This window comes from Lepidochelys kempii, chromosome 2 (assembly GCF_965140265.1).
Source record: "Lepidochelys kempii isolate rLepKem1 chromosome 2, rLepKem1.hap2, whole genome shotgun sequence".
Taxonomy (NCBI): Eukaryota; Metazoa; Chordata; order Testudines; family Cheloniidae; genus Lepidochelys; species Lepidochelys kempii.
The window spans coordinates 258,490,618-258,513,532 of NC_133257.1; the positions used below are offsets into that span (position 1 = coordinate 258,490,618).

At 47.0% G+C, this 22,915-nt stretch overlaps 1 protein-coding gene across 3 annotated transcripts in view; it reads left to right on the forward strand.

Annotated features, from left to right (window-relative positions):
• PLCD1 (phospholipase C delta 1) overlaps nucleotides 1-22,915 on the forward strand; it is a 92,267-nt gene that overhangs the window by 36,432 nt on the left and 32,920 nt on the right. For all 3 annotated transcript variants that reach the window (XM_073334724.1, XM_073334723.1, XM_073334725.1), the window contains exons 3-5: nucleotides 6,056-6,284; nucleotides 17,168-17,297; nucleotides 22,443-22,674. In XM_073334724.1, coding sequence (XP_073190825.1) covers nucleotides 6,056-6,284; nucleotides 17,168-17,297; nucleotides 22,443-22,674 — 591 coding nt within the window. The remainder of the gene's footprint in view (nucleotides 1-6,055; nucleotides 6,285-17,167; nucleotides 17,298-22,442; nucleotides 22,675-22,915) is intronic.

A 22,915-nucleotide genomic window follows, 5' to 3' on the forward strand; every position in this document is an offset into this window, starting at 1 on the left:
GCTACACAGAGGTGGGAGATCTCTGCTGGCTGCTCCGGGCGCCCAAAACAACGGGCCCGTGCTGCTGGGGAGGGGCATGTGGCTGCTCTTGCAGCTTCCCTTAGCTTCACTGTCAGAAAGTCATTTTTCTGCATGGAAGCAAAGAAATCTGCTCGGGACATGAATTCTGTGCACTCAAAAGTGGTGCAGAATTCCTTCAGGAGTAATGAGTTTATATGCTGACCAGTATCCTGTCCCCAGCCTCCCACTTACCTTCTCTAACCAGAGCAACTCTTTTGACCCCACCCCCCCTCCCGGAACATGGACTCAGCAGTGAGGCTGCGCCCAACCCTGACACAGGGCAAGTGCTGGGCCTGCCTCAGAGGCCTGTGTCTGGGGAGGGGGTGGCTGGGGATGGGGGGGCTGCAGAATGATCTCCCACCTCTGTGCAGCCAGTTGCCTGTGCTCCCCACTGCCATGCTGGAGCCTCCACATTTATTTATTGACAAATAAAGTTTGCAGATTTTTGCAAAATTTTAAAACATTATGTACAGAATGTTATTTTTTTGGTACAGAATTCCCTCAGGAGTAGCCGGTGAAGCAACTCACCAGGGTTAGCAGCGCCACACCAGGTGTATCAGGTGTGCGCAGGCAGGCACAGCCCGGCAGGATCCAAGTGTGGAGGGGCTTAGTGTGGGGGGATCCAGGTGTGGGGTGAGAGGGTTCTGGGTGGGGAATCTGGATGTGGACAGCTCAGTGCGTGGAGGGTCTGGGTGCGGGGGGATGTGGATGCACAGAGGCTCACTGGGGTGGGTTCCAGGTGCAGGGGCAATGGACTCTGCAGGGGGGTCCAGTTGAAGGTGGTTGGGGCTCAGCAGAGGGGTCCGGATGGGGGATGATTGGGCTCGGCAGGGGGGATCTGGGTGCTGGGGAAGTGGGGCTTGGTGGGGGTCTGACTGCAGCTGGTTGGGGCTCAGTGGGGTTGGGGTCTGGGTGTGGGGCGGGGCTTGTGGGGTGGTCCAGGTGCATGGGGGTGGTGCTCATCAGTATAGGGGTTCTAGTATGGAGAACTCAGTGGGTGGTGGTCTCTGAGGGTCCAGATGCAAGGGGGAGGGACTCAGCAGAGGGTGGTCTGGGTGCAGGGGTGGAGGTCCAGAGGCAGGGAAATTGGGGCTCGGTGTGGGGATCTGAGTATGGGGGGATACAGATGCCCAGGGGTTGGGCAGACGGAGGAGCAGCTTCCCGTACAGTGACCCCTCGTCCCGTGGCTGAGGACCAATGGGGGCAGGAAGTGTGGGCGAGTGCGGAGCCGGGGTAGGTTTCTGGAGGTGGATGCTCAATGTAGGGGAAGAGTGCTTCTTCCCCACCCCAGCCCAGCCGGAACTAGCAGCTGAGCCCGCTGTGGTTCTGTTATTACTTGCAAACCTTCCGGGGTACGTGCGGGCCAGCCCTGGTAGGAGCCAATGGCCGGGGTGGGGCTGGGGAGGGCCAGGTGTGGGGGGAGGGGCTTGGTGGGTTGGGGGTTCAGGTCTGAGGGTTCGTTGTGGGGTTCTGGGTGCGGGGAGTGAGGCTTGTATGGGGGGTTGGGCGGACAGGAGATGGGTCTGGCCTGGACCAGCTGCAGCGTCTCCAGCCTCCCCCCCGGCAGTGATTTACTTCTCTGCTGACAGCTCCGGGCACCCAAAATGACAGACCCGCGCTGCTAGGGCGGGGCGTGTGACTGCTCTTGCAGCTTCCCTTAGCTTTGCTGTCAGAAAATCATTTTTCTGCATGGAAGCAAAAAAATCTGTGTGGGACATACATTCTGTGCACGCACAGTGGTGCAGAATTCCTTCAGGAGTAATCAGTTTATATGCTGTCTCCAGCCTCCCACTTACCTTCTCTAACCATAACAGCTCTCTCTACCCAATCCCCCTTGTCTCAGCAGTAGCCCTTGCAGTGTACCATAGAGTCTTTTCAGGGACAGTTTTTAAGTCCTTCACCTGTGTCCTTCCCCAATGGACTCATCTTGTTAGACCAGTGGTCTCCAACCTTTTACGCCCAAGATCCCTTTTTGAATTTAAGGGCAACCCAGGATCTACCCCGCCCCTTCCCCAAAGCCCTACCCCACTCACTCCATTCCCCCCTTTCTCCGTTGCTTGCTCTCCCCGACCCTCACTCACTGTCACTGGGCTGGGGTTCGTGGGGTTCTGGGCTGAGCCTGGGGCAGGGGATTGGAGTGCAGGAAGGGGTGAGGGGTGCAAGGTCTCGGAGGGAGTTTGGGTGCAGGAGGGTGCTCCGGGCTGGGGCAGAGTGTTGGGGTGCGGGGGATTGTGGTGTGCTGGCTCTGGGATGGGGGGTCAGGGCTGGGGCAGGGTGTAGGAGGGGGTACAGGGTGCTGGCTCTGGAAGGGGGCTCAGGGCTGGGGCTTGGGGTGCAGGAGGGGGTTCCGGGTGTAGGAGGGGGTATGGGGTGCTGGCTCCAGGAAGGGGCTCAGGACTAGGGGTTGGGGTGCAGCTAACGTGGCTGCTGCTAAGGCAGGCTCCCTGCCTACCCCAGCCCCACACTGCTCCCAGAAGGGGCCAACGTGCCCCTGCAGCCCCTGGGGGGGGTAGGGGGCATGTGGCTCCACGTGCTGCCCCTTTCTGCAAACACCACCCCCACAGCTCCCATTGGCCACAGCTCCCTATTCCTGGCCAATGGGAGCTGTGGGGGCGGTGCTTGCAGGAAGAAGCAGCGTGCAGAGGGAGACCCCCTGCCCCTCCCAGGGCTATGAGACCACGCTGGCCACTTCTAGGAGCGGCGTGGGGCCGGGGCAGGCAGGGAGCCTGCCTTAGCAGCAGCCCCGCTACACCACCAGAGATCGCCATTGACTGGGAGATCCTCTAGGATTGACCAGTCGATTACGATCAACCGGTTGGTGACCACTGTGCTAGACCATGGTGTGACATTGCACTACATATGCTTTATAAAAATATGTTTATAAGTGTGAATATGATGTAACTGGAATATGCTTTATGCAAAAGGTGCCTTGTAAGGTATCATCACAAAGCTTATAATCTACTGAGTGTGTTCATCCTATTTCTATGAATGTATCATTCTTGTATCTGAAACTAGGAATATGAAATATTACTCTGAGGTCCTATTGTAATTGTGCAAAGTGTGGGCCATTCATGGTGGTTTAGAATCTTGATGGCTCACATTGACTAGGACAATGAAGTGAGCTGTAGCTCACGAAAGCTTATGCTCAAATAAATTTGTTAGTCTGCAAGGTGCCACAAGTACTCCTTTTCTTTTTGTGAATACAGACTAACACGGCTGCTACTCTGAAAATTGACTAGGACAATTGATTGTAAATGGCTCTGTTTACTTGCAAACCTTCTGGGGTACATGCGGGCCAGCCCTGGAAGAATGGAGACTAGGGGTCTCACAGGACATGTGAACATGTCACGTGATACTGGAATCCATTTTAAACCTGGTGCCTTTCCATTTAGAAGGAGGGGTGGGGACCCAGAAAGACAAAGGATTCCTGCCTTGTGCCAAAGCTATAAAAGGGGGTGGAACAGAACAAAGGGAGTCCCAGTCATGAGAAAAGCCCTGCTTTTCATCTGCAATGCCTGCTGGAACTAACAAGGACTGTACCAGGGGAAAGGTTTGGGCCCAGACTGGAAGGAGTCTAGTTTGTGAAAGAAGCTTATTGGAACATCTCTGAGGGTGAGATCAGAGGCTGTAATCAGTTCCTTAATGTATTAGGCTTAGACTTGCGTGTTTAGTTTTATTCTGTTGAGTAACTTACTTTGTTCTGTCTGTTATTACTTGGAACCACTTAAATCCTACTTTTTATACTTAATAAAATCACTTTTGTTTATTGATAAACCCAGAGTGATTAATACCTGGGGGAGCAAACAGCTGTGCATATCTCTCTATTAGTGTAGTAGAGGGCAGACAATTTATGAGTTTACCCTGTATAAGCTTTATACAGCGTAAAATAGATTTATTTGCGGTTTGGATCCCATTGGGAACTGGGTGTCGGGGTGCTGGAGATAGGTAACCTGCTGAGCAATTTTTGGTTAAAGTCTGCAGCTTTGGGGGCGTGGACCAGACCTGGGTCTGGGTTGCAGCAGGCTAGCGTGTCTGGCTCAACAAGACAGGGTTCTGGAATCCCAAGCTGGCAGAGAAAATGGGCTCAGAGGTAATCTCAGCTCGTCAGGTGACAGTCCCAAGGGGGTCTCTGTGATGATTGACTGGTCGATTCTCTACGATCGACCAGTCAATCGTGATCGACCGGTTGGTGACCACTGTGCTATACCATGGGTTCTGGACCATGGGTTCCAGAGAATCAGTTCTAGATTTCCTATTGGATTAAAAACTTCTGAAGTTTTATTTATTGTTTGCACAAGCAGCCATCCTTTCCAAAGTCGTAACCATCTAGGAATCGACAGTTAAAACTTCTGCAGTGACACATTAGGAGTAAGTGTGTTCTGTGTTCTACTGCTGTCCAGCCACTGGTTCATATGGGGTGGAGTGGCTGGGGACATAGCTAAGTGGTAGGGCACAGGCTTAGTGCATATGAAGCCCGAGATTTAATCCATGGCATTTCCTCCACATATTCACTGGTGGGCCAACTCACGAGCCAGCGTATCAAATAAATCTCCTAATAGCAGCAGAATGTCAGCTCCTTTCTTCAGGATGGGTTTATTTCTCCAAACCAAAAGAGTCCAGCATAAATAAAACAGATAAACTAGGTCCTTTCCTCTGACCCAGCATCCTCTGCAGGTCTCTCCCTCCCTACTGAGAAGCTACTCAGCGCTTAGGGCCTCAAGTTACACAGATTTGCTTAATAATGTGTGTTTCTGTCCACATATTGAACAGGCATCTGTGTCTCTGTTTATTTAGGTTTTCTCCAATATCCACCTTGATTATTTGGCATGGATTTAGCTTCTACAGCTGGGGCCAATTTCCCCCAGATGATGCCACACAGATCAGATTGTGTGGTTTATATTTGAACTGGGTGGCCTGATTCCCTACAGCAAATGGGATCAAATCTGCCCTCAATGATGGATTTGGAGTAGCATGGGTGTAGCTGAGGCCCGTAGTTTGGCCTGTTATTGCCCGTTTTGGCCAACTGTTTTGACTCTTTATCTTGAACAAACAAGAAAGTGGGCCTGATTCTCCTCCCCCTTATACCAGTTTAACACGAGTTTGACTCTTGATTTACATCAGTGTGAGAAGAGAATCTGGGCCAAAACACTTGCCCTTTTCATAGCCTTCAAACAGAAGGCAGACGGTGTTAACAGAAGGGACCAGTGTTCTGGCCCTGATCCTGCTCCCATTAAAGATTAGACCCTCTGTTTTTATTAGGGTTGTTTTTTTTAATCAGTTCTTCTGTGATAAGAATAGATGAAGCTGATATGATTAGCAGGCTGAGATATTGTTATACACTGAGGTAACACTTGCCCAACATTTGTTAAATATACTGCACCTAACTCTATGTACACATCAGAATAGTCTAGCTGTTCCAAATAGCTGAAGCCCTCAAAGCATTTGACAGATGGGGTATCAAAGGCCATATTAGTGATTTTGCATGTTTGTTTCTGGGCACCATTTGAGACAGCTAAAGAGTAATCTTCAGAATGTGATGAGCGCCTTCTCTCTGAAAATTAGCCCCTGTAAATGTATTTCAAGCTGTGCACCCAAAATAATTAGTTTTGTTTGAAAAATCTTGGCCTTAATGACAAGATCCCACATCAAGTCAATAGCAGAGTCATATTAGACCCCAGGCCTCCTGACAGTCAGTCCGGGGCTCTATACAGTAGACATTGCTAGTCTCACGTTGCTACTTCCAGTATGAGTCCTGTTTATTTGTTAAAATGGTGATAAAAGTGAAGAACAAAGGAGAGCTTCCTCCTCTCTTGATACTGCTGCTTCCTCCTTTTGATCATTCTGTTTGCGAGAGGTGGGGGGAAAAGTCCTTCGGGCCTTGCAGGGAGCAGTTATTGGAAAAGAAAAATAAAGAGTTACTTGTTAATATCCGCCTCAGAGCAAAGATAAGACTGGCTAACCCCCCCATTGATAGCAGGAGCCTTTGTTTCCACAGTCTCCATTGAAGATATTCGGGATGTGAGGCCCGGTCACCAGACAGAGGGGATGGAAAAGTATGCCAAAGATGTCCCTGAGCATCGCTGTTTTTCCATCATCTTTAAAGACCAGCGGAAAAACCTGGATCTCATTGCCAGTTCTGAAGATGATGCCAGCCACTGGATTGCAGGCCTGAGGAAAATCATAGCCAAGAGCAATTCCATGAGCCAGAGGCAGAAACTCCAACAGTATCCTTTGCATTTTAAAAGTGATCAATTATCTAACCACAACAAAGATGCACTTGTCTTTCTCAGTTGGGGTATTTGTATGTGTGTGCGGGGTTGTAAAACTGCACTATGAACAGGGCACTGTGTCTCCTCTGACACTGACTTTACATCTCTATGACTCCATGGACTTTCTCCTGATTTACACTGATGTCCTTTCAACAAAGAATTGTCTCACTGAGGACTTAAGATAAAAAATCCATTAGTTCCTAGATTCTTCAGGGATTTGTTTCATTCACCATGATCTCCAGGTTGGGAATTTCTTGGCAATTAATGAAAGGCTTGTCGTGTTTATGATGTTTTATAGAAAGGTAATGCATTTCCCTCTCTTGTGCACCAATTTTACATCAGTGTAGTTCCACTGACTTTAATGGAATTACTCCTCATTTACGCCAGCATGGGAGGAATACCTCTCCCTGAAGAGCTTGCTCGCTATGTCGACACACTACAGACAAGGAGAGGGGGAAAGGAATGCAACAGAGAAGCAAAGCCAGTGAGTCATTGGCTGAAATCCTGGCCCAGCTGAAGTCAATGGGAGTTTTCCCCCTGGCTTCAATGGAGCCAGGATTTCATGCACTGGGCTGTAGATCCTTGCGCATCCATAGGCTTCGCTGTTGGGCTGCATTTTTTAAACTATTTGAACCACATTTGGCCTTTTGGATGCTCTGTGGGTCTCCCTGCTGTTAAAGCAACCTGCCTGAATCGGCACTGGGATTCTTGAGAGGCGCTGACCTACTGGTTGTCTTGTGAGTGCCAAGCGTACTAACCTGGATGGACTTTACAGATATCGCACCATCCCTTGTCTTTTTATACGTTATTCCACACACTTATGCATGCTGTGGTCTAACACTCTGTCAGGGAGAGGGGGACAGGTTTTTCTCCCCACAGAGGTCCCTCGGTACCACCAGCAGGACGGTCAAGTTGAATTAGGCATTAGTCAGCCTGCCACATCCCTCCCTCCCCTAGGTTGTGCTTTGACTAGCACCTGGGGTGTTAAGTCTATGGAAGCTGTATTTCTCACTGGAACCAGCATTGTCTTTTAACTGAAGACAGGGCATCCCCGGAAGCTCATGACAGAAGCTTTTGGTAAGACACAGAATTTCCCACGAACCCTTACTGCATTTAAACTGTGGGTGACTCGGCGTCCTAGTTCCACTGTTATTGTGTGGCAAGCGCAGACTCTGGTTGCCATTCAGAAACAAACACCAGCTCTGGAGAGATAAAAAGGAGCCAGCACTTCTTATCTGGTGGCAAAACAGTGGCAGACAGAGGTTTTATTGTCGTTTTCTGCCACTAGTGAGAGTTGGTTGGAAAATTTTACTCTAGAAGGGAGAGGCTTAAATATTCTTGGAGTGGCAAAACAGTCATCAGGAACAGGGAAGTTTGCCATTCATCTCTCTCATTTTTGCATCTATTGCTGCAGACCAGTGCATGCAAGCTAGTGACTTGCAGATCACGAGGGATCCCGTGCCCTTGTCTGATAGCAGTCTGCGGTTGTGGCTGAAAAGCGTGATACTTCAAGAGGGTGAGATGCAACCAAATAGCTTTTGCTTACCACCAGCTCCAAGGTCCTTAAAGCCTCTAGGAGATTGTGTGTTTTTTCAACACTTCGGCCCAGATTCTGCCCTCAGATCTATGCAGGCATGTCTGGCTGAAGTTACTGGCTTGACCAGCACTGACCAAACAATGCAGAATTGTTGCCAGAGTGCCAGTTGAGTGAATGATGTAGCTCATCCTCTTGGGAGGAGCCTCACTCTTTGGGTCAACAAAGCTCAAATTTAGCTCCCTCCTTATTTAAGTTCAGCCTCTCCTCTCGCACTGTGCCTTGGGCTCCCATCTGGACCCAACCCACGGCTGGGTCAGTACTTCCTCCTCTGTCGCTACCACCTTGCTACATTAGCTCCTCTGTGCCTTGTTGTCACTCATGGGTGGGGGACCTTCACTAGGTCTTTCTACTACTTCATAACCTCTGGATATACCAGAGGTTCTGCTGCTGGCCCCAGCATCTTCAGCTGGAGGACTCTGTACCTGGATGTTAGCTAGTCTGTCCCAGTGCTCACAGTCTGGGGACTATTTTTCCTGTAAGTAAAGTTCTGGTCTTCTCGTCACAGTGCAGCACCCCTGCCTGGCTTTCTTCTGACATTGCTCTGAATCTGCCTGTCTCTGGCGCTGAGGTGTTTGCTGAGCCTAATTAGGGGTTTAGTGCTTGCCACTGGCACTTCCCTAATCCAGTTAGCCCTTGATAATGAGGGACCTCCCTGACTCCTATCCTGCTAAGGTCATTCATTTTCTTGTGACCTTCACAGTAGATAGGGATCTATTAAGTACAAATTCCTCCAGCTTTTAATACCATGTATTCCTCTCCCATGCCTTCGCTGGTTTACGGTGACTTTCCATCCCCTCCTACTTTACCTCCCTTTGGCTTTCATTAGGAACATACCTATAGGAATTGCCATAGTGGACCAGACAAAATTTCCTGTCTTCAACAGCAACCAAGGCCAGATGTTTCAGAGGCAGATGGAAACCCCAAGCTGCACCTAACTGCAATATTGTAGAATATCATAGCATAGGGAGAGGGAATTTACTGTACTGTATCATGTAATACGGGATCACCAGAATTTCTTCCTGAGCCCAGCTAGTGATCAGGGCATGCTTAGTCTCGAGCACTTATACACACGTCTGTAACAGGTTAGTAAAACACCCCCAACCCTTGATAATTATCAAAGCTGAGTGTGGCTCTCGAGTGGCACAGCGGCAGCGCCGCTGGGGAACACAAGATGCACCCAGAGGGAGAGTCCAGTCCTGAGGAGTCCAACTACCTCAAACTTTTCCCCCTTATTTATACATTAGTAATAGAATGACATGTCCCTTAAAGCAAACTTGTTAAGTAAGCAGTTTCAATGGTCAAGCGAGAGGTTCTTTCTGATTATCGATTAACCAGGTGTGGGTTTTTCCAGAGTTTGCAGCCTTGAGGCCTCAATAGACATTCCTGGGGCACATCCTGCTCTTCTAAGATGCATGTATCAGCAACTTCAACACAATGCTTATCAGGAAGGACGCGGGGTCAAGCTGCCCTCTCTGTGGCTCCCAAAACTCCCCCCCCCCACCTCAGCTCGTGCCTTGGTCAAAGTGAGAGTGCTGAATGGCCAATTTACAGCCTGCTGACTTGGCTGCTTTTATCAATAAGCCATAGTGGTTTCAGGCACTTTACTGGTTTGCTACTTCATTTGAGACTTTCCTCACCGCTTGGGCTGACCCCCAAATTTAGCTCAGTTCAGCCCCTCCTCTTGCACTGTGCCTCATGCTCCCACCTGCAGCCAAACCACCATCTCGCTGCTAGGTTTCACTTCGGCGGCCACCATCTTGCTACACTGGCTCCTCTATGCCTTGTTGGTACTCATGGGTGGGGTGGGGTGGGGCCTTCACTAGGGGTCATGAAGGTTATTGCCTTCTAGAGCCCTCCTTTCTGGAGAAACCCATGGCCATGCCAGAAATAATATTTGCCTGACTGTTTTCATTCTAGTTAACATTTGTGATGACTGCACCCCTCCACCACCACCTCTGTGGGTGTCTCGGCTACAAAAAGCCACCTCTGGAGCATGTCCAATTTAAACCACTGAACAATTTCCATCAAAGAGTAGAGATGATTGTATCTAAATAACAATAACATTTGTTTGGGGCAAAGGCTGTAATTTCCAAAGTGGAAACATGCCTCTCTCTCTCTTTAACTCCTAGTCAGAATCCAAGTTAAATGGGGTGGGGAGGCAAACAGTATTTCTGGAAGACTAATTATGGTGCCTGTTGGCGTCCAGTCTGGAACAGTTACTATCAGTCTAACCCAACCTGGAATTACAGAACAGCAAGATTCTCATTTTAGGTTTGCTGATGTTTAATTAAAGCCTGGAGTTTAAACTTAGTCTTTCTTCAGTGGATGTGCCTGGAAGTGTGGTTTGATGTGAAAGTTTCTTGAAAAGAAATGTGCATCATATATGAATACAGATAGATAGGAAAGAAGTGTTGGGGGCTCTTGGTCCATTCTTCTCCCTAGCAGGGCAGGGTTGTTCTCTGCAGTACATTTTCCTGTGCTTGCCACCCTAGTTTAAAGAAATGAACATGGAATAAAGTCAGGCATTTGACAGATGTTTTTTGATGCTTCTGTATATACGGTAGTGCCCAACTAACAGTCCAGTTCAGCTCTAGAGCAAGCAGGCATAGCTTCAATGATTTCACACACAGTGTTGGGCACAGTTTTGCCAGGGATGACTTTGGTCCATAGAATTCATAGGAACTTTCAATCTAAGCTGTGAGAAATGCAGCAGCTTTGCTTTTGGGTTTGTTTTTTTTTCTGCTTTGAAATCACATCCCCTGAATTTCTAATTTGAACAAACTCACTAGATGCCTTAGAATTATTCTTCAGTCATTTTTCCTTAGTTTCTAGTGGAAGATGGTAGCTTCAGGAGCCAGCAGATTCTTTAAAACAGCAGTGAGACAATATTGTCTCCCTGTTCAGACAGGAATGAAAGCCATAGCTTTCCATCAATCGTAGATACTTAAATGGTCCCCATTACCATTGTGTTTGAGCACTTCATTCTTTATCATATGTATCCTCACAACATTACTGTGAGGTTAGGGCAATGCAATACGCCCCATTTCACAGATGGGGAATTGAGGCCCAGAATGGCTAAGTGATCTGCCCAAGGTCACACAGAAGTATGTGGCAGAGCAGGAAATCAAATCCAGGTCTCTCAAGTCACAGGCTAGTGCCCCAACCACTCGAGCAGCCTATTCTCAACCTGCTAAGGCCCAACCTAGGATGCAGTGTGCGACAAAGATCCAAAATGAGGAGCACAAACCATTAGCCGTGCAGGACACTTCTAATGTTGTAGGATTCATCCCGTTAGCATGAGTGATGGTTTCTATATGATCTCTCTGATCCTCGATTCTTTATTTCTGATGTAAATAGTTTTTAACAACAGAAGTGAGGGGACATTAGTTAACCTTGGGACTGAAATGAGGGATATGTCAGAGGTAGGATGATGCCCAGGAAATCTTCAGTTGTGTTTGAGGCTCTACTGTTAAATGGTTGTGTGACCATTGTGGTTAGATAGCTAGCTGTGTCTCTGCCCTCTTTCTGGTCTCTCTGAGTGTTTGGCCTCTTGTCCTCACCTCTCTCACGGTGGAATTTTGTGAATCTTCTACTTTTGGGCGGGGACTCAGGTACTGTGATGGGGTGCACCTTCCCATGGTCGCATGCTGTCACACCGTCTCTCTCTCTCATCCCAGTGTCCTCTTCAGCTAGGTCACTCAGTGTCCCCCCTTCTGGGATATATAAAAGTCTTTCCTTCAGCAGTCCTAGGTAGTCTTCCCATTCACTGCCTCAGGTGCCACTCCTTCAGTGGCTGGTAGGGGAAGCCAGGCCCACCCTCTACTCCAGGTTCCAGTCCAGGGACCCTCAGCCTAGCAGTTCTGTGCATTACCCTCCCAGCCCTCACTGCTCCTTCCCTGGATGGCTTCCTACCACTCCTGGTTCCCCCCCTTTCTCTAGGAGTACTAGCTCCAAACCCTCCTCCCTCTTCCCAGGGAGTGACTGCTCTTTCCCAGTCCAGTTTCCTGTCTTTGTAGTCCCTGCCTGTACCTGCACAGCTGAACCTGCTTCCTATCAATACCCTGCTCCCTGGCTCTCATTCCAGGTGCAGCCTTACAGTTAATAGACCGTAACCCCTTCCAATCCTGTGTGGGGTGAACACCCCATCACAGGTACACTGCCCTGTGTATACCAATCGCTTATTGCCCTGCGGGTCTGACTGGGTTTCGGGTACTTGCATTTCCTCCCTTCAGAAATATGTGATCAGTGATATAGTGAGCAATGGCCTTCTGAAAAAGACAGTATTTTTATTTAGCAGTTGGAACTAAGCATTTTAGAAAAAAGGGATTTGAAAGTAAAAAATAACAGACGTAGTTCCTTTCATTTAACCTTATGCTGCGCTAGCATCTAAATTAGACAGGATTTGTTCCAGGAGGAGAACAAAAGTAATTCATAATCTCTTGCATTCCCAGATCCTCCTGTAGGTCTGGGTTGTGACCCAAGGTGTGTAGGGTAGCCCACACTGAAAATGCCAAGGTGTGGGCAGGCTGCAAAAAAGAGAGCAGATTCTCCCAAAACTGGTGGTTAACACTGTAGTTCACCAACCAGTCACCAACTGTGCTCCTGATCCCCCACACTGGTTATCAGAAGAAATCACACAGCTCTCTTTATTGCATTCCAGTCTCTGGCTCCCAATCAGCACCTAGGTCTAGTAAAGTGAGAAGTTATTTAAAACTCTATTCACTGTACAAAATGTTCTTCTGATCCCCAAAGGGCCAGCCACATTACCAGATCAATACTAGTTTGGATCTTACCCAAAATACCACACTGCCAGCCAATCCTTTAGTATCTAAAACTAAGGGTTTATTATAAAAGCAAAGAAAAGAATGAAAAGAGAGCTGTTAAATGGTCAAAGCAATAAGATACATACATGTGACTTCAGAGTCCATATATCAGGTTCTTAGCAACACTGGTGAGTTTGCTGGCTTGTAAAGTCCCTTTGGAACACATCCAATGCTTGGATGGTTCTGTCAGTCCTTTGTTCAAAGCTTCAGTTTGTAGAGAAGTTACTTCTGAGGTGGGAAGCAGGATTGAAGACAAAATGGAGATGATGTAGCTGCCTTTTTATATCCTTTGGTATGTGGCGTGTACATCCTCTGTCCCAAACACAAGCTCACAGCACATGGGCATGGAAAAGCACTTGGAGTCCGCTGGCCACAAGGCATGTCTCTACATGTCCAACTGACTCGTAGGCGTAGCCTCTGGCTTCTCTTAATGGGTTCTTTGTACAACTGATTGCCCTTGATGGGCCAGTAAGCAGGCTGGATAGTGCTGAAACCCAGAAACCCAGCACAGGCTTGAGATGCAGATATAGTGCACACATTTAGTTGGGGTTAGTCCTGCTTTGAGCAGGGGCTTGGACTAGATGACCTCCAGTGGTCTCTTCTATGTTTCTATGATTTATAACTCACGATACAAAGACGATACACATAATAAATATGCTTATCATATTTAGCAAATCATAACTTTTCCACTGATACCTTACATGGCATATTTTGGCATATGACTCATTGCAATTTTGTAATATTGGTATCCATAATATTATAAATGGTCACCCATATTCCATATGGCATCACATGGTTGACTCCTTGTCTGAGTCTCTCAGGCCAGGTCGACACCTAAAACTTAGGTCTACCTAGCTACATCACTCAGAGCTGTGAAAAATGTCGTGCCGTGTGTGATGTAGTTGGGTCAACCTAATCCCCGTTTTAGACGCAGATGGAAGAATTCTTCTGTCAACCTAGCTACTGCCTCTTGAGGGCGTAGGTTTACTGCAGTGATAGAAAAACCCCTCCTGTCGACGTAGCAAGTGTCCACAGTACAGCACTACAGTGGCATAGCTGCAGTGCTACAGCCGTGCCTTTGTAGCATAGAGATATACCCTCAGTCTCACTGACCTGTTCAGACTCGGTGCTTCCCAGGAGAGTGGGTGAGAGCCATTCACGCTACTTACTCTGGCATTGTCCCTGGCATATTGAGGGGCCATGCGGGTACCCATAGCAGTCCCACTGACTTGAAGGTATAAATTGTCCCCAAATGTGAAATAGTTATGGGTGAGGACAAAGTCACAAAGTTCAGCCACCAGGTTTGCTGTGACATTATCGGGGATATTGTTCCTGACGGCTTGTAGTCCGTCTTTGTGTGGAATGTTGGTGTAGAAGGCTTCTACATCCACAGTGGCTAGGATGGTGTTTTCTGGAAGATCCAGGGCTGCCCAGGGGATTCAGGGGGCCTGGGGTCTTCAGCAGCAGGGGTCCTTCCGCTCCGGGTCTTCGGATGTGGTGTGTTCGGCGGCACTGAAGGCCCCCCCGCTGCCGAAGTGCTGCCAAAAACTCTCGTGGGGGCCCCTGTGGGGCCCTGGGCCTGGGGCAAATTGCCCCACTCCCTCCCCCCCCCGGGCGGCCCTGGGAAGATCATCAAAGGATTGTAGTTTCCTCAGGAAGTCAGTGGTGTCTCGAAGATAGCTGGGAGTGCTGGTAGTGTAGGGCCTGAGGAGGGAGTCTACATAGCCAGACAATCCTGCTGTCAGGGTGCCAATGCCTGAGATGATGGGGCGTCCAGGATTTCCAGGTTTATGGATCTTGGGTAGCAGATAGAATGCCCCATGTCGGGGTTCCAGGGGTGTGTCTGTGCGGATTTGTTCTTGTGCTTTTTCAAGGAGTTTCTTGAGCAAATGCTGTAGTTTCTTTTGGTAACCCTCAGTGGGATCGGAGGGTGATGGCTTGTAGAAAGTGGTGTTGGAGAGCTGCCTAGCAGCCTCTTGTTCATATTCTGACCTATTCATGATGACGACAGGATCTCCTTTGTCAGCCTTTTTGATTGTGATGTCAGAGTTGTTTCTGAGGCTGTGGATGGCATTGTGTTCTGCACGGCTGAGGTTATGGGGCAAGTGATGCTGCTTTCCACAATTTCAGCTCGTGCACATCGATGGAAGCACTCTATGTAGAAGTCCAGTCTGTTGTTTCGATCTTCAGGAGGAATCCACGCAGAATCCTTCTTTTTGTAGTGTTGGTAGGAAGCTTCCTGTGTGTTAGTGTGCTTTTCAGTGGTGTGTTGGAAATATTCCTTGAGTCGGAGATGTCGAAAGTAGGATTCTAGGTCACCGCAGAACTGTATCATGTTTATGGGGGTGGAGGGGCAGAAGGAGAGACCCCGAGATAGGACAGACTTTTCTGCTGGGCTAAGAGTATAGCTGGATAGATTAACAATATTGTTAGGTGAGTTAAGGGAAGCACTGTTGTGGTCCCTTGTGGCATTTAGGAGTTTAAATAGTTTAGTGTCCTTCTTCCTCTGTAGAGATGCAAAGTGTGTGTTGTAAATGGCTTGTCTAGTTTTTGTAAAGTCCAGCCACGAGAGCGTTTGTGTGAATGGTTGGTTTTTTAAGAGAGTTTCCAGTTTTGAGAGTTCATTCTTAATCTTCTCTTGTTTGCTGTATAGGATGTTGATCAGGTGGTTCTGCGGTTTCTTTGCATGTGTGTGGCATAATCTCTCATTATAATCTGTATGGTATGTTGATTGTAATGGATTTTTTACCTTCAGTCCTTTTGGTATTATGTCCATCTGTTTGCATTGGGAAAGGAAGAAGATGTCTGTCTGTATCTGCACAAGTTTTTTCATGAAGTTGATGGATTTCCACTTCATACGGCTAAATTCAGTGCCTTTTATGGTGACAGGTTTCTGCCGTGTTAGTCTGTATCAGCAAAAAAAACCGAGGAGTCCTTGTGGCACCTTAGAGACTAGTGCTATAATGCTAAAGGAGTTGAGAACCACTGCTTTAGATACACATGTGGCAATTGTAGGTAAATATTCACATATTAAGGGTTACCACTGCGGATGCTAATGGTATCTGTAAACATCTTTTTTCTCAGGGAAAATATGATGGGTTCAGTTAAAATATTGTGTATTGTCCCTTAGGGTCAGTTATATATATTCTAGCTCACGCCCTCATCTCCCAGAATGGGCATTTTTTAGTCTTTTTGGAATGATTTTTGAAACAGTGCCTTCTGCCCTAGACCCGCTTATGGCAGTGAGGACTACGTCCATAGAGATTTGATGACCTGATCTTAGTTTGATGATTTTCCTAGTTTAAAAGTAGAATGCTTTCCCTGAAGACCTCATTCATTTGATGATTAAACGAGCAGAAAGAAAGAGGGTGCTCTGCTGCAGTAATAGCCATTCCTATTTTGAAAAAAAACGCCAAGATATTTAACAGTCTGACGTGATCTTCCAGAAAAGACATAGGAATGCCAGTGGAATCAATGACAGATATTTTATTGTAATCGGCTGAAACAGTACAGTAACATCGTAAGCTGTAATGTTAGGGCAGTGCAGAATACAGTGATATATAACTTATGTGTTTTACAAGGGAACGTTGGAACCTACCAGCAACACCAGTTCTACTTTTAAAAAAAATGGTAAGAAATATAGGAACAGATCCTCAAATATATACTAGAGTAGAATCACAGAATCCTAGAATATCAGGGTTGGGAGGGACCTCAGGAGGTCATCTAGTCCCACCCCCTGCTCAGAGCAGGACCAATCCCCAATTTTTGCCACAGATCCCAAATGTCCCCCTCAAGGATTGAACTCACAACCCTGGGTTTAGCAGGCCAATGCTCAAACCATTAGACAGCGTATAGCTTTCACAAGATGAACAGTAATGTTTCTGCTGGGGAATCTTTTCCCAATATCCAGGCTGGGTTCTTTAGTGTCTTCCCCAGCTCCAGTCAAATGCTAGTTGATATACTGGATCTCGATCAAATCCCGCCTATCCATGTAGGAAACCATCAGTTTTGCCTTCTGGGAGCTCTTTGCCCTCCTTCCCTCACCCCCAATCCCCTGTTAATGGCCTTGAATGCAATGCTCATTCTCTTGCAAAAATGTTTTGTGATTCAGCTGGGGCAAGAAGCTAATAATGGGGCAAATAATGTTTTTCTCACTCCCAGTGGGTGAAAGAGCTCTCCTCGGCCGGGGACTCTTATGTGACAGAGCGCTCTGCTGCCACCGAAGCAACCCTTAACATTCTCTTTAAAAACAGAGGGCCAGATCCTCAGCTGGCGTAAATTGGCTTGATGGCACTATGCTGATTTACACCAGCTGAAGACATGCCCAGAATCTCTAGGTGAGTTTTTTTTCCCGGGGGGAGGGATGATAGATGGGGGAAGGAATCGATCTGGAATGATTTCCTTACATCAGCTTGCAGCTGGATTCACTCCTGCTTGCAGAAAGCCGATAAGAACAAAGACAACAAGATGAGCTTTAAAGAGCTCAAGAACTTCCTGAAAGAAGTGAACATTCAAATGGATGACAGTTATGCCAAGCAGATCTTTCAGGTAAGGAGAATTCACAATTAGCATGGCAGCGAATGGCCTGGCTTGGGGTCACAGTCCCTGACCTTCACACCAACTGAGCTGGAGACAAACGCTCAACATGCTGACTGAGCCCTAGGATTGTGCATGTGCCTTAGGATCTTCAAAGTGCTCACTGTTGGCCTAACTGGGCTCCCAGTTAAATCAATGGTCAAACTCCCATTGACTCCAGTAGGAGCAGAGCTGGGCCAATCTTGAGTGCGTTTTGAAAACTCCATCCATGGTGAATTGGGGACCCAATGTGAGAGCTGCCGTGTCCCAAAGGTATAAATGAGTCCAAGAACCGAGGGGGATGGAGAAAAGGATCAGTCACTGATATGGATAATGCAAGATAAATGGATAAGATCAGTGAGAGAGCAGGTACCCTTGGGCATTGGTGGATCAGGACTTCAGAGTGTAATGACTACATGCCGAAAAGTTAAGTCCCCCCTGGAATAAGTTCTGCTATAGTCACTTACCCTAACACAGTGGAGTAAAATGCCAAGTGGCTTCTGTAAAATCAAGGAAAGTTATACAAGATAGGGGAAAGCGTGAATTAAAGGAATACAATCATAATAGTTATGCAACACTGCACACTGGCAAGGAGCAATTATGGTGCTTTAATGACCCAAGACACACGAATTCCGCTCAGGGATATGCACTACTAATTTCTTGTGCTTCGACTTGCTGGCAGAGCCAGTGGGAAGGTAATGACGGTGACAAGAAGTCCTTAGTTGTTGAGTTTTTAGTGTTCCTGAAACCCAGCCTTCCTGCTTGCATGAGATAAAGCCCATTGGATTGATTTGTAGGCCCTCATCACATCTGTCACTTAACTTCACTGAAGTGGGCAGTGTTGGAAAGAACTGTTCTTTTCTCTTCAGAGTGCTACTAGATGGTAAAAGCACACGCAGTTGTCAAAACCCAGTAGTGGTTCTCATGCTCCCCTCTGCTTCTGCAAGTGGAGGGCTGGGGGGTAGAGCCCTGCTTAGGGCTATTTTTTAAATCCTGCGCCCATCCCGCAATACCCACTCCTGCATCGTCTCTTGCATTTTTATCCCACTCCCACCCACGGAAACCTTAGATCCCGCAAATCCCGCAAGAGAGACAGACTCTCCCACGCTACTAAAAACAAAACAAAACAAACACAAAACCACAGATTGGTTAATATATATTATATATAAATGGAATTCAGACACAGTTTTTACCACTAAAAGAATAAAACAAATCTTGCTTACACCATGTAAAAAAATATTTTAACTCCTGTTATAAGACATCAGATCTCTTTCTGTCCCTTGCTTAAAGTTAAGTATTAAAACCTTTATTAAAACAACAACAACAAAAAACAAACTTGCTGAATTTCTATTATGGCAAACTGGCGAGAGATTTAGTATTGTCCCACAAATGACCACAGTCAGGTTTTTTTGCCCACCCAATCCCAACCGCAACAAAGTACATTTTACCTGCTCCCACTCTTATGGCAGCGGGTCCTGCGGGACCCCAGTCCCGCTGCAGGGCTCTTCTGGGGAGCCTCAGACTGCAGGTCCTAGCTGGGGATTGCATAGAAGGGAGGCATGCCAGCTCTTTGTGTTCCCCTAACCCTAGATCTGTGGAGACCTCTCTGTGTGGGAGCTCCACATGGATTCGAGGGGAGGTTGGCCAGCATATCTCTACTGATTTCCTTCTGCAGAAGCCCCAGAATAAAGCTGCATAAACACAAGCTCTGTCTGCAGTAACATGTACTTCCTTCCTTTTCCACACAGTCGAACAGGCCTGCTCCTCTGAGGGGACTCCTCTTGGAGCAGCTGCAGTCAAGGAGCACCCAGAAGAACAGCTTTCAGACTGTGAGCTCTGTGGGGTATACAGCACCTAGCCCGGGGACCTAACCTGGGGCCTGTAGGTGCAGCTGAAATGCAAATTACAGTAATGATAACGAGCTGCTCTTACAGAGGCTGTGCTCTGTGGGGGGTCCAGGGGAATAGAGAGAGGCGGGGAAGGGTTGGCAGTGGAGAAGTGAGAGACCGCAGTGTCGGTTCATGTAGCAGTGAGCTGTTCTTCATACAGGCACAGTAATGACGGATGATAGATCAATCAGACTGTGGCTATAAGGGTGTTTTCCTAAATTAGTCCTGTTTTCCATCAAGGTGGCCTCCCATACCTGTGTGGTCCCGCTATAAGTTCTAAGTAGACCTGGGTACAATGTCTCCAATGAAACCAGAAGCCACATAAAACTCACCTGGTTGGGCATTTCATTTCAAACTTGATCTCAGCTCTGTTCCATCACGAAGTTTCCCCACGCTTTCTGGCAAACTCAGTCTGATTCAGGGTATCAGGATGCATCAAAGCCAGGTAAAACCCAGCAGTTTGGACCAAGATTCTCTCTGTGATTTAGGGCTCATTCAAACCCAAAGTGAATCTCAGAGGGGACCACGCCATACAGGTCAAACTCAGAGAACATGTTCACACACACAGAGCAACCCAAACTGGAATCTGGCCACGATGGCAGCACTTACACCCCTGTTCTTTTGGAACGGGCAGCGAAGTCTGTGTAATGGCCACTAAGGGCCAGGCTTCCAAGAGGTGGCCCTTACAAGAGCACAGGCCTCCATACAGCTGTACTGGGGTATTGTCTCAGTTCTGTCTCAAAGGAAAGAGCGTCATTGGCCAAATCCCCACTATCGCCAGTCTGCCTTTGTGCTTCTTCTCCAAGAATTAAGCAAATCAGACACTGCTGAGGTGACAAGCTTTACCAAGGTGACATCACAGGATGGTATAGACACAGACAGCAGCAAGCAAAATAATTGCTTCAAGAGTGTAGAAAACGATCTTGTTGGATTAAAATTGTTATTGTTTTTGTGCTTTTCGATACACACATCTGAATACAGAAAGAAAATGAAAAACATTATAAATTTGTAACGACACCATCTGTACCATACAGCATAGTGTTAACATGCACCTGCAAAATCCATTTAACAACCTTAATATTACACTATAAAAGCAACTAAGTTGAAACCTATGTAGAGGGTGTCCTTTTAAATGACTAAGCATGTCAGGAGAAACAACTGAGCGGGTAAATAGGCCACTTTCTCAGCTTCTCTCAGCATTAAGGTGAATAAATGCCACCTCTGTCACTTTGAGCATGCCAGTTGTGAGATCATAGTTTTGACTTGTGGAATGCAACGAGCCACCAGATAGTTTAGGTTGGTTCATAACTAGGCAGCCCAATGGCTCCCAAAGTGTTCCAGCAGTGACTTTCCATAGGGAGCAATGATATCAGTGCCCCAAAGACCTCATTATCATCTTGCTAGAGGAAACCTCAGGGGCATCATGATTGTCTTCTGTGTGATTAGCACTGCTTGGCTTGCGTCCTAATAAGATGGTTGGTTAAATTAAAATGTGCATTTTTTTCTAGGAATCAGGAATATAACCATATCTTGCATTTATACCATGTCTACCATCCTAGGGATCCCAGAGCCAGTTATACACTATGCACGTACAGAACCCCTGAAAGGTTGCCACCTCTGCAGTGGGTGGTGACCACCAAATGGCACACAGCATGGTCTACAGCACTCAGGGCTGGGGGATGGGACCTTTTTTGGCCAAGTACCTCGGGGCAAACCAAGTGCTATGGGAATTTTGAGATCTGTGCAGAGAGGGCAGGACTTAGTTTTCAGAGTCCCACCTGAAAGACCATCTAGACTTAATTGAACTCAGTGGGCCAGATCCTCAGCTATGGAAGAGCTGGCTGTCTATATTAGATATTTATAGAGAGCCAGTCATCAAAATATCTAGGCATCAACTGATAAGATAGGTACAGAGAAACCTGCACCAAAAATCCCTCAATCCTAATAAGAGACTCTGTGTCTTAAGCGACCACTTTGACATATGCCCATGTTTTCCATTACAGTTTGTTTTGTTTGACCTTTAGTTAATTAAAATGTTTACCAACAAAAATCCTACCAAAGTAATTAACATTAGGGCAGGATAGGGAAAACGGCTGTAATACTGCTTGCAGATGCAACATTGTGAAGATTGCGGGGGCAACCATTATATCACATCTAGTCAGCTGCTAACTATAGCTAGTAGGAAAAATGGCTTTTTCCCCATTGGAAATGTTGATGAAAACTCATTCATTCTCATGGAAAAGTTTGACTTTTAATAAACCATCAAAAACTGAAGTATTTGAGCCAGAAATTGAAACGTTTCCATTCAGAAATTCTGCTGTAGTGCCTCAAAGGTGCTGTAGTTTGAGTGCCTTATGTGCCCATTCTCCTTAATGAGCTAGGCTTCTGGAAGGACTACATCTTCCATAATGCATCCTGGTCTCCCCTTATGGGAGGTGGCGGCCTCATGGGAGTCTCTGGTTGTGATGCATCATGGGAGACATAGTTTAGCTGGGGAGCCCAACCCATATTGGAGACTGGGGACGCAAGGAAACTGAACTACAGTGCCCCTGAGGCACCAAGGTAGGATATCTGGATCAAAATATTTGGGTGTGGGGGCATTTGTTTTTCTGAGGAGAAATTAAAACTTTCCACAGAACGCAGGAACTTTTCACAAAAGAATTCATTTTGCTGAAAAACCCAAATTTTCCATCCAAAAGCAGTTTTTATGGACTATCTTCAACCAGCATTTCTGCCAGTGCTTGCTAGTCTCTTAGTGCCGAATCCCAAACCCATTAAAGTGAATGGAAGTCTTTCCATTGACTTTAATTGGCTGTACATCAGTCTCTTCATTACTTGCTTAACACAGGTTTCACTTACTGTTTCCTTGTACTCCCTGGTCTGTCTATCTCCATCTGTTGTATCTTAGATTGTAAGCTATTTGGGGCAGAGACTGTCTTTTTGCTCTGTGTTTGTACAGCACCTAGCGCAATAGGGTCCTGTTCTATGATTAGTGCTTTTAGGTGCTACAGTAATAAAAATAATAAATAATAATAACTGTTGATGTTGCAGCGCTAGAAAATGACCCTGGACAGGTCAGTAAGAGCCATCAATCAAGGGCTTCTCATTAGGCGGGAAATAACTTTCCAATTATTTTGTGTTCTACACTGTTTAGAGCTGGTGCAGATTATGGCTGGAATATGCTATAAGGAAAGAAGGTTTTCACTCCTTCTCCCCTCTACGTTTACAGCAGTGTGACAAATCCAAGACAGAGACCTTGGAAGATGAGGAGATAGAGACATTTTACAAGATGCTGACTGAGCGGGTGGAGATAGACGAGATCTTCAAAAAATACTCCAGTGCTGAAGGGATCATGTCCAGGGACAACCTGCTGAGGTTCCTCCGAGAAAAGCAGCAGGAGGAGCATGCTGTCCCTGAATCTGCACTCTCCCTGATTGAGAGATATGAACCCAACGAAAAAGGTGAGTTGGCAGCACTGGCTGCTGTTTGGGTGAGAGTCTAAAATGCTTGCTCTGGGTAGAGCAATTCCTTGAACTATTTTGCTACTGTTTCCTTCTGCAGCCTTGCATGACCTTGTATTGCAGCAGCCATCTCTAATGTGTCAATATTCCAGAAGAATGTTAGCAGCTCCACAAGGATGTGTTGGGTGGACTGGAAAGTGTCTTTTTTCTCAGGTCTTTCCTCTGATCCAGTACCCAGCAG